This window comes from Equus przewalskii, chromosome 32, assembly GCF_037783145.1.
Source record: "Equus przewalskii isolate Varuska chromosome 32, EquPr2, whole genome shotgun sequence".
Taxonomy (NCBI): Eukaryota; Metazoa; Chordata; class Mammalia; order Perissodactyla; family Equidae; genus Equus; species Equus przewalskii.
This window is the reverse complement of record NC_091862.1, coordinates 10,137,215-10,148,585: the sequence shown is the minus strand read 5'-3', so window position 1 is coordinate 10,148,585 and position 11,371 is coordinate 10,137,215. Positions and strand designations below refer to the sequence as shown.

The 11,371-nt window shown below is 44.6% G+C and overlaps 1 protein-coding gene across 5 annotated transcripts in view; it reads left to right on the top strand.

Annotated features, from left to right (window-relative positions):
* Positions 1-1,418: 1,418 nt before the first annotated feature.
* The window catches only part of SNX9 (sorting nexin 9), a 104,319-nt gene continuing 94,366 nt past the window's right edge, over positions 1,419-11,371 (top strand). The window contains exon 1 of one of the 5 annotated variants that reach the window (XM_008533323.2): positions 1,419-1,627. In XM_008533323.2, the coding sequence (XP_008531545.1) occupies positions 1,526-1,627 (102 nt within the window). In that variant the 5' untranslated portion in view covers positions 1,419-1,525. Of the gene's footprint in view, positions 1,628-1,896; positions 2,130-2,514; positions 3,075-11,371 lie in introns of those variants that run through there. The other 4 variants (XM_070603087.1, XM_008533325.2, XM_070603088.1 and 1 more) reach the window with 4 other exon arrangements.

Below are 11,371 nucleotides of genomic sequence, written 5' to 3'. Positions count from 1 at the left end.
TAGCTCCTTGACGGCAAAACGGTCACTTATGGAGCATTTGCACAGGCTCAGTTGATGGGTTAGAGGTCTCAACCAGCCTGAACTGGACAAGGGAGGGCTCAGCTCCTGAAAGACAACTCTTAATTACCCTGTTGATAAGATGGGGTTAGTTGAACTGGTCCTGGAGGGCCCATGGTTATATTACCCAGGTTCATATCCTGGCTTTTCCACATATTATTGTGTGCTCTTAGTCAAGATAATTAATTGTTAAAGTGTAGACTCATTTTTAAAATAAAGTAATACATATACATACTCAAAAATCCTGACAGTAGCATTTGGAGAATCTTTTCAGGAATCTTTTAGGTATATACAATATATTTTCATATTTTTTACACAAATAGATTGTACTATACATAATGTTCTTTTTACCTTTGTTAATACTTCTTAAAATATCACCTTTTTTTAATGGGCTTCCTAGTATTTCATTTGTATGGATGTACCATTTTTATTGAAACAGTCCTATTAACAAACATATAGGTTGCTTTCTGTTTGGGGTATCACAAAACAACACTTTATTGAACATCTTTGCTCTTTTGTGCAAGTCTGACAGCAAGATAAATTCCTAGAAGAGCTGCTAGGTCTAAGGTTATGGTCATTTTCAGTCTTGGTGACTATTATTGCATCAGCCAAGTTATTTAAGTGAGCCTTGATTTCTTCATGCCTGTAAATAGTGGACAACAAGGACTTTCTCAAGGGTTTCTTAACAGGATAAAATGAGATTAAGGCATGGAAAAGCCTAATATACAGCAAGTGGGCTGTCATCGAATGTCAGTCTCCAACTCTCCTTTTACTTAGCAAGGCAGCTATTTATAAATGTTATGACTACAGCCTTAGCCATGAGCTCAGCAAACACAGAAATCCACAGAAAATTCTATAACACCATATCCATTTTAAACCTCATTGTTAAAGGTAACTAGTGAACTCTCTGGAGGTGAAATAGAATATTTTCGAGAGGACACAAATTTGACATTAACTCTAAATAAAGTTACTGCTTTCCTAGACTAATAAAGCTGATTTGATTTGCTAGTTGCCCCCTGATATATATAGATATGTATATCCCTGATGATAAAAACAAAATGCGCTAGGTTAATAATTAGGATAGATCTCTGTGCTCCCTTCCGCAGCACATACACTAAAATATATTTTCCAGTGGTGTTTTTGGTAGGTGAGAGAAAATCTTGCTGCTCAGTTGAAGTCAGTTACCAATAAAACCCATATATCCAACTCTGAAGACAAGCATTTGACGAAAAAAAGGGCAAATTTGAGATCTCTCATTTCCACTGTGGAAGCCTGTTTTGTCTCCCCCAAAACTCTGGGGCCCTGAGGCATTCTGAAATCCATCAGGCGTCCAGAAGCAGCTTAATGGGACATCTCAGAATGAAATCCCCGGGCGTCGGGGCCCAGGCGCTCCAGCCGGGATCCCAGCCTGCGGCCACTCCAGGCCGGAGGCAGGACCTCCTGGAAGGGCCGGTCGGGCCAGGCAGCCATGGCTCCACTCCGTCGCGGCTGTTTATTGAGCACTCATTTGACTCGGCCCAGCAGCCATCCCGAGCCGGGACAGAGATGCCCGGCCCGGGGACGGGCCCGGGTTAGGCTCGCACCTCGTGCACCGCGCACGCAGAACGCCCGCCGTGCGCGGCCTGGGGGCCCGGGGGACGCGGCCCCCCGGCAGGGCGCTCCCGCAAAGCGTGTCCCCCCTGCCCCGGAACGGGCAGCCATGCGGGGCGCGGCCGCGGATCGTGACCCGGGCCGCCGCTCGGGGAGGCGCGGGGACAAAGGGCGCCCGGCGGCGGCGGCGGCGGCGGCGGCGGGGCCCGGGGCGGAGGCTCGGGGCGGGGGCGGAAAGTGGGCGAGGAGGCCGGGCCGGCCGAGGGCACCGGGCGCGCTTCCGCCGGTCGCGCCGCGCACGCCGCGGTCCATGGGCGGCTCGGCCGGCAGGGGCGGGGGCCGCGCAGCCGGGGAGCTGCAGGAACTGGAGCAGCGGCCGGCGCCTCGAGTCGCCGAGCGCCGCGCCGCCGCCGCCGCCGCGCCGGGGCCCAGCCGTAGCCGCCGCCGCCGCGGGAGACGAGCCGCCCGCCATGGCCACCAAGGTGAGGGGCGCGCGGCGCAGGCCCGGCCGGGCGGCGGGCGCGGGCGGCGGGGAGGCCGAGGGGCCGCGCCCTCGCTGGGCCCGGTCGGCCGGAGGTCCCCGGCGGGGCGCGGGCGTTGCGGGGCCGGGTCGGGGCGCACGCGCGGCGCCGTCTGCGAAGTTCGCGCCGGAGCGCGGGGCTGCGGCCCGGACGGAGGGGACGAGCCTGCGGCCCCGGAGCGCCGCGCCGACCCCCGGACCATCCGGCTCCATCCCGAGCGGCGTCCCCTCCCCGCCGCCCCGCGCGGCCGGCTTCGGCGGCCGGGAGCGTCCCCTCCGTCCCCCCGAGGAGGGGACCCCAGCCCCGCGGGCCGGTTTGGGGGGCGCGCCCCCCGCCCGCGAGGACCGGGCGTTTTCCCCGCAGGCCGGCGAGCGGGGGCCCCGGGGAGGGAAGCCGCCGGTGGAACGGCCCGCGCTTCCCCTTCCTCCCTTTTTCTAGTTTTTTTTCCTTTTGTTTTGCTCGCTTTTCGGTTTGAACGGTGTTTCCAGCATGAATCAACTCCAGGGAGGGAAATAAACCCGTTTGCCTGAAAAAGAGGCCCAGGCCCGGATTACGTGGAGCAACTTTGAGGCTTGTAATTGGCTTGTAATTGGCCAGGAGCGGGGGGTTCGCTCATTTCGGGGGATTGTCGGTGGAATCGGCGGTCGCCTTTTACTACCTGAGTCTGCAGGAGCCGCCCGCCCCCGCGCCCTTTCCTGGGGCGTTTTCTTGAGTTTTTGATGTAAAACAGTCACTGGGAAAACCACGGGTCACCGAGCGAGGATTAGAAATAGGAGACCCTCCCGGGAGCCGCCGATGTGCTTTGGGAAATGGATTGACTTGTGCAAAGAGTTTTTGTGATGTCACCTCTGTAAACATCAGCGCCTGCTTCCACGTTCATTTTTGAAATCTCTAAGCTTCTTTGGGGTTGGTGAAAATAGTAACTTTTTTTGGCTGTCGGGTTTAGGGTTTTAGTAGATAACTTAGGGAAGTGATAAAGTTGAAATCCCTTTGAAAGATTAGATTATCTGATATCCTTTCAGTCTGTTAAATTTTGTACTCTGGGTCTGGCTAGGTGTGCAGTGTTGTTTTGAGAAAAAATGGAGATTGTCCTCCAGGGAACAACCTGTTGCTTGGTGTTACTGAAATAATTAGCTTCTTGTTAATATGTCGTTGGCTATGCTCTTCCTTGGTTTTGTTAGATGTGATAGAATTGGCTGGCGTTTTAACTTATATAATTTTGTGTTGATCTTTTGAAAAACAAAACTCAAGCCAGGGATTTCTAAGGAAATTTGAGGTTTGCTGCCAAAGATGCCAGAAATGACCAATTACACGTGCTATTTTACACTCATTCTGCAACCTTAAAAGCTGTTTGTGGTAGATATCTGTTCCATGGTGGTCATTGTTGTGGTATTTTGCTCTCTGATCTACTCATGCATGTTACACGTATTGTCCCTTAAGTGAGACCCAGCTTAGCAACTCCTGAGGGTGTACACAATGCACATTTTATTTGATTGTTAAACCTGAACTTAATTTTTCCGTAAAATTGAAAAGGATAGTGGTTCTTGCGCTAAACTTGAATTGCACGTGTCCTTGCTAAACACAAGCCTTAAAAGCTTGTGTCAGCACTTCCTACTGTGTTATCTACACTGCTCTCGAGACAAGTCCAGGAATACTGACTTTTCCTTTCTTTAACCTTTCTCATCACTATTCCACATGTTGCTCATTTCCATGTTTACATTATGACAAACCACTTCCAGTTTTAAAAAAAGGGGGAGCAAAGAAGCGTTTATGTAAAAAGGACCCTGCCTCAGTTTCCTGGTTTTCGTACTTCCTGGTGAGTCCTGGTGGTCAAACCAAAATCTCAGCTTTTGACTGTTCCCAGAGAGTAAAGTTGTCCTTGTTGTCCCCACCCCGCACCCTGCCCTTAGGAACGTCTGAGTAGTTTGGGGTTTTTTTCTTTCTTTTCTTTAATTGAGTAGGTAGGGAGAATGTACCTTTGGTAAGTAATAACATCTAACTTTTTATAAAATTGAAAACTCATAAGACACTTGGGCTCTTGCTACCGTGATCAGAAATAAAAACAGTATCTGGATATTTTAGGTAGTGTTGGGTTTCCCTTTGAATTTACCAGAGAATGGCTTCAGTTCTCTTCAGATATAATTTTCGTATTTGTTCTTATTTTCTTGAAGATGCAGCTATCTTTGAACTGTCATGCTTTCTTAAAAACTCCATTGGTGTATTCACAATAGAATGGAATTATCTTTTATAAGAAAAACTTGAATTGGGCCATTCTTCACTGCCAAAGAAAGTTAATCAGTAACTGCAGATTTTAAAGGGATTATCTGTTCTTTGTTTCTAATCGTTACTCCGGAGAATGCTGAATTCAGTTGTGAGTCTGTCTGTCGCTCTGAGGCCAGTCTTGTCTTATTTAACAAATACAGCAAAAGGCCAATAGGAGTGTGTAAAGTCTTGACTTCTACTCGAAACCTCAGGACGTTATTTCAACACAGTCGTATGGTGAATTTAGGAGTAAAATAAGTTTTATTTACTAAGTCTTGGGAAAGAAATTCTCATATTTGCCCATATATATCAAAAGGGACATGAAGTAAATAGTTAGTGGAAGTTAATCTGTTGCTGTATAATTTAACTGTAATTTCCATGTCAGAGTTGACCTTTAGTAACTGATTTGGATCCTTTTGTGCTGACATAGTCACTTTTAGGAGTAATCATTATAACAAGATTCTAGAAGTCCCTGATGCTTTTTTTTTTTCTCTCCAAAGATTTTATTTTTTTCGTTTTTCTCCCCAAAGCCCCCCAGTACATAGTTGTATATTCTTCGTTGTGGGTCCTTCTAGTTGTGGCATGTGGGATGCTGCCTCAGCGTGGTTTGATGAGCAGTGCCATGTCCGCGCCCAAGATTCGAACCAATGAAACACTGGGCCGCCTGCAGCTGAGCGCGTGAACTTACGCACTCGGCCACGGGGCCAGCCCCCCTGATGCTTTTTTTAAAAAAATTTTTCTTTCCAGCTCCAACATCTAAAGTTGTACGTTTGTGTTACTGTTCTTGTCTGGTTGAATTAAGTGGGTGTGGAATATTGAAAATACTGGTAGGAAATGAGTGAATTGGCCAGGACTGTTCCATGATATACATTAGTGAGAACATGTTAGAAAGCATAGTTTGTATATTCTGTCCTGAGCAAAAACCTCTTTATTTGAAGGAATGGAAATATCTTTCTGAAAGGCCTTAAGGCTTAAAGTTGGTTTTGATAGGTTTTTTTTTTTTAGACAGAATGGAAAATGCTAACCATTCAATTTTGTATAACAGTAATATTTTCTTAAGTGTCTTAATAAATAGAATATCTGGATAGTATTTGTATAGTCGGAGAAAACTTCTATGACAGTAGAAGGGGTCAACCAATTTCTAATTAAAGAAGGAATAGATTAGAAAGCATAAAAGTTTTGCTGTTTTTTATTGTGCCTTGTTTTCATGTTGACTATCTAAGAAGAAAATTATAGTTTTACTCTGATTGCCCACCTAACACTTTGTAACTTTGCATGTGCTGTTCCTTTCTTTTCTGGAATGTTGTTTTCTGGCCTCTCTTGTGTTACACCTTAGGTCTCAGCGAGAGCGTGACTTCTTCTGGCGAACTTTCCTGATCTCCCAAGCTGCCATCTTACGTTTGTTTCTGTCGCCTTTAGGATGTTGTCACCCCAGGAGGCTGGGAGCTTGTGTGTTTGCTCACCTTTGTATCCTCGGTGACCAACGCAGACAAGGCTCTTGATAAAGTGATATTACACTAATGAATGTTGAATTTTCTTGTCTCAGTTCCTCCCTCTCCAGTTTGAAAGAGCAAAAAGATATTCCATTGAGATAGGTGACTGTTAAAACTCCTTATCTTCAACTGTAAGCTTTCATTCTTTCAACTGTGCATTTTAGTAAACATTTTTTTAAGTATACGCGCACAATAGAAAATACACATCTACAGCTTAGATACTAGGAATGTTTTTTAAATAATTCAGTTTTACTAATGATTCTATGAGAAATTGGTTCATATGTCTTAAGGTAATTGAAACAAACTTCATACTTCTGACACTTGAAAGGGAATTACCTTTAATCCTTGAGTTGTTAGAAATGTGTTTGATTTCCAAAATAAGAGTTTTCCTATTTATCTTTTTGTTAATGATTTCTAGCTTAATTGCATTGTGATCAGGGAATCTGATTGATACTAACAGTATACCTGAAAATTTGCTGAAGCTAACTTTGTACTAGCATATAGTCAGAAATGTCCCACCTGTGCAGGGAAAGAATATATATATTCTCTAATCGGTGTGTGTGTATTTATTCTGTGTATGTCCATTACATTGAACTTAATTATGCTATTCCTATCTGTGTCCTTATAACTCTGTTTGATCTGGTGTATCTAACTGATCTTTTGTTTACTTGATGCAGATGTTAAAATGGTGAATTTTAAACTTTTTATCATTATGAAGGGACCCTCCTTATAGAGAATTTTTTCAAAGACACTTTTGTCTGAAGTTAATGCGGTTTCGCTGGCTTTCTTTTGGTAAATATTTCCTTGGTATATAAGGGTCTGGAGCTGACTTTTGCCTTTTTATGTAGTCTGGCAGTCTTTGTGGCTGGAGAGTTTTGTCGCTTTTATTTGTGATGACTGGTGTCTTTGGATTGCTGGCTGCCATCTTACAGATTGAGGATTTTCCCCCCTTCCTTCTTCGCCCCCTCTTGACTTTTTGGAAAGTTTGTCCTGTATGTCGCTTTTTTCCAGTGGTTACCATAAGCATGTATGTCACCATTTTTAAGTCAAAGTCGGAAATTACTCAATACCATTACCCTCATCCTGAATTGCTGGAAGACTTTTAGATATTTCACTCATTTCCCCAATATAGTCTTTTATTGCCCAGTATTTTAATTCTATCTTTTCCACCACAAATTAGACATTATTTTCGTCTTCTGTACAGTTAGTGTTTATTTGGATTTAATCACGTTTTACTTACTGTTCCTTCTTATGCTTCAGTCCTTTCTGCGATAATTTGTCTTCTGCCTAAAATGAATTCTTTGCAATTTCCATTAGAGAAGATTTGTTGTTGGTAAATCTTTTATGAGTGAAAACGTATTTTGTCCTGTTCTTGAAAGAGCTTCCTAGGCACAGAGATCTAGGTTGAGAGTATTTTCTCTCAGCATGTTTGAAGGTGGTATTCCCGTGTTCCACCGGTTTTCAAAACTACTGCTAAGAAGTTAGCCATCTGATCTTGTGCTTTGTGGATGGTTGGTCTCTGCCCTCTGCCTGTTTTTAAGACCTTCCCTGTGTCTTTAGCATTTTGTGGTTTCACTGCCGTGTGTCAAGGTGTGAATTTTATTCACATAGATTGAGATTTATTGGGTGTCTTAGGTCTGAGGATGGGTGTTTCAGTAGTTCCAGAAAGTGCGGTTCACTAGAACTTTCTGTGATGATGGAAATGTTCCACATCCGTGCAGTCCTGTATGGCAGCTGCCTGCACATGTGGCTGACCAGAACTGGAAATGTGGTTAGTGTGACTGAGGAACTGTGTTTGAATTTTAATTTAAGTGGCCGCACATGGCTAACGGCCTCCGTGGTGGGGAGTGCAGTGGTAGAAAATTCCCCGAGATTATTCTTTCATGAATGGTGCCTCTTCCTCCTCCTCTCTTCCTGGAACTCAACTTATCGTGGAAAGGTCCACCGACATCCAGTGTCCTGACTGTCCGCCTGCCGCGTTTCTTTGTGCTGCATCCTGGACGCGTTCTTTGGCTCTTTGGTTCGCTATTCTTTCTTTGGTTGAGCCTAATCCACTCTTCTACCCTCTCTCTAATTTTCAGCTGTATTCTATTTTTGGAAATTATATTTGGTTCTCTTTCAAATCTGCTTGGTCATTCTTTATAGTCTCTCATTTTTTCCCCGTTTTTTTAAGCTTCTCTTAAGCATAGTGCACATTTATGGTTGTGTCTGTTGATCCTTATGTCTGAAGTGTGATTCAGCTATCTGTTTCTGCTTCTTCTCACTCCTGGTGCCTTATTTTCTTCTGTGTTTTATGATTTTATTTATTTTTCCCGTGAGTTGCTCATTTTCCTTAGAACTTCGTCTGAGGGAATTTTGACCTAACTTGAAGTTACGTTCTTCCAGAGAGAACTTGTCTTTGCTATGCCAGTCTCCTGGGGACACTGCGTCCTTGGGGTCACTGTGACTTTAATTCCTGACTCGGTGGTTTTCCAGCCGTACTGGGGGACGTAAAGATGGACCTCAGATCTCAGGAAGTGTCCCTTATTCCCCTACTCTGGGTTGATGATAAGACAAGTTCCCTTCTTCCTTTTGCACAGCAGGTTCTTCGCTTTGCCCCTTTATGCTGAGATCCTTTGGGGTCCCAGCTTCTAGCTGAATCCAGGTGTCTTTATCCTTTACCTCCCACCCCCTTCCCCAGCCCTCCCGAGACAGCCTTCATTCAGCACAGACCCAAACTCAGGGTCTGCAGGGTTTGGAGGAGAGTCCTGGGTGGAGTCCTGTCTCAGCACGTTTTTCTCCCCTGGTTTCTGCTCCCACTTCCTCTGTGACCTCTCTGGATCCTTTCCTTTTTGCTGACTCAGCAATGTGTCTATTTGTGTGTCTTTTGCTTCTGATATTTTATTCAGCACTTCAGTGTTTCAGTCTGGTGGGGGTTCAGGGTGTCAGCCTGCTGTGCCTGCTGCAACTGAATCCAAGCCAGAGCGTGTTGATCAGAGCCTGTGAAGGGAAGGCATGGAATGTGTGTGCACAGAGCATTACTCTGCTCTTTGGAGGGGAAAGGGTAGAAAAGCAAAGTTGTTAAGCATTTTAGTTGAAAGCAGACCTTAAGTCAAGCAATCAAAGTAACAGACTGTGGGCATTTCACTTTGCAGTTGGTATTTCTTTTCTTTTTATCCCCCCTCTTGACTGTTAAAAACATGTGATAGATGTAGCCCATATTACTCATTTTTAGGCCTTGTAAATACAGCGCTTGAGGATGTTATTCAATGTGACTCAATTCTTCTAAGCTATTCTTAGTATCTGAAAATGGAGTCATAGAGTGTTACTACCTGCAGAGACAGGATTCAAAAGTCACCTGTTTGTGGTTGTTCATTAGGTCAAAAAGGCATGTAACGTTAGGGATAAGTTCACGAGGGCAAAAAATGCAACTTTATTCTGGGAACTGTTACCTGCCATTGTTCACTGACTCCATCATTTGAACTCCACATGGGCTCATTGCCAGGTCCTCTGCTCCACGCTGGGATGTCAGTCTGAAGGGCCTTCTCTTTGCCCTCAGAGAGCCCCTCACCAAAGTTTTAGTGTCCTAGGGGAGTGCAGACTTTCTGTGGGGCTCCTGCTCCAGCTTCTTGACCCAGCAAGGCTTTCAGAGGAGCTGAGTCTTGAAATGTCTATGTTTTTCTTTAATTCATCGGGTGAACGTTAACCCTCATTCTGTCACATCAGTCACCTTACAAACACTTACACAGTACATCTTGACAGTCTGCAAGTCCAGACTTTGTCCTGTAGGATCCAGATGTTCAGGAGACATTTCACTAGCTCCTATGTGCCTGTCTTATGCTGGAAGAGAGGGTGGTAAGATTTGGATCCTTGCCTGAGACAGCTGACATTCAAAAACTGATGAGCTCTCTGAAATGCACCAGTTAAATGCCAGTTTAAGTGGATTTTATGATGCAGGTCAGTGGAAGAGGGCTTGCAAAGGTAGATACACGTGTTAACAGTAGTTGTCTATCTCGTGATGGCTACACTTGGGCACTTTTTTCCGCCCCTTAGTGTGATTTGTATTCTCAAGATTTTGAGTAATGAATATTTATTGCATTTGTAATAAGGAAGAAATCAAGTTCATTTTTTTTTTTTATTTAAAAACTTATTGTCATTAGCCAGGCCTCTAAAGCAGATTCCCAGACTTACCCATCTTCTGTTAATTTGTTTTGAATTATACTAAGATGAAAAAACCTGTTTTTAATGAATGCTTATAAATAGTAGGTGGCACCTCAATGGGAAAATGCTAATACATTCAGGTGGAATACATTACAAGTGGAAGCATAAAAATTTTGCTTCCTCGAGCGCCATATTTTCTGACTTCTTCCAAAGGAGAAAAAGCATGCTTTTTAACTTTTAAAAATAAGTGAAAACTTCCTGAGCAACCAGCACTGAACCTGAAGGTCTTAAAAATTGCTGCTTTATAAATATGTCGTAATTTTCCCTGCCTGTCTGCACCCCCCCCCCCCCCCCCAGGAGCCTCGAGGAAGCAGAGCAGTAACCCTTTTTGGCTCAGGAGCAGTTTCATCACTTCTGTCCTCTCCCCACCTTCATAGATTCTCTAGTCAAGAGTTGAATTTAAGATTTTCAGCCCTTTCGTTGATGTGTCAGACTGACTTTGTCTCGTAATTGCCGTTACCAATAAATAAAGCATGTTCACTATCCTTATAACCACAACACCGGAAAGTCAGTAGCCTTTAGACTACGAAAGCCTGTGGTTATATTAGGTTGATCCATCTTAACAATTTAAACCTGAGGTGATACAAAAAATATAGAGGTTGTTTTTTAAAATTCTGGTATTTATAGCTACTTCTGGTTCTAGTCTTTACGCCTATATCTATAATATTTTAAAACCCATTCCCCTTTTTGGTAAGTAAAAATATCTCATGCTCTTCCTGTACTTTGTGTTCTAAAAGTGATAGGTGGTGGTTCTCTAAAATGCCGGTATTAAATAATTTCCCCCAAACTCCCCTCTTCTCTGACTCTTTAGGACTCTCTGTAAAGAAAGATTATGGCAGTGGTTATAAGCTTCCATCTAAGAGAGAAATTGGACACTCACTGAAGTGCCTCAAAGTTTTATGAGTGGCGATCGTGTTGCCTGAGTTTTCGGCATTAATGGTAGACCTGTGGTACCCGACTGCGTCACAGTCCCCACCCTGGGAGCTTGTTCAATCACAGATTGCTGCCTTCCGCCTCCAGAGTTTCTGATTCAGGGGTGGGGCCCAGAACACGCGTTTCTGCCATCTCCTGGGAGATGCTGCTGCTCTGGGGACGACACTTGGAGAACCACTGTTGCAGAAGATGGAAAAAGAAAGTAAGAACCTGGGTTCTGTCCTCGATTCCTCCCCAGCCTCTGTGGACTGTAAATTGGGTGGGCCGCGCTACCACGCCCTGTGCAGTCAGTGTTGTTTCTTGCTTAAAGGGCTC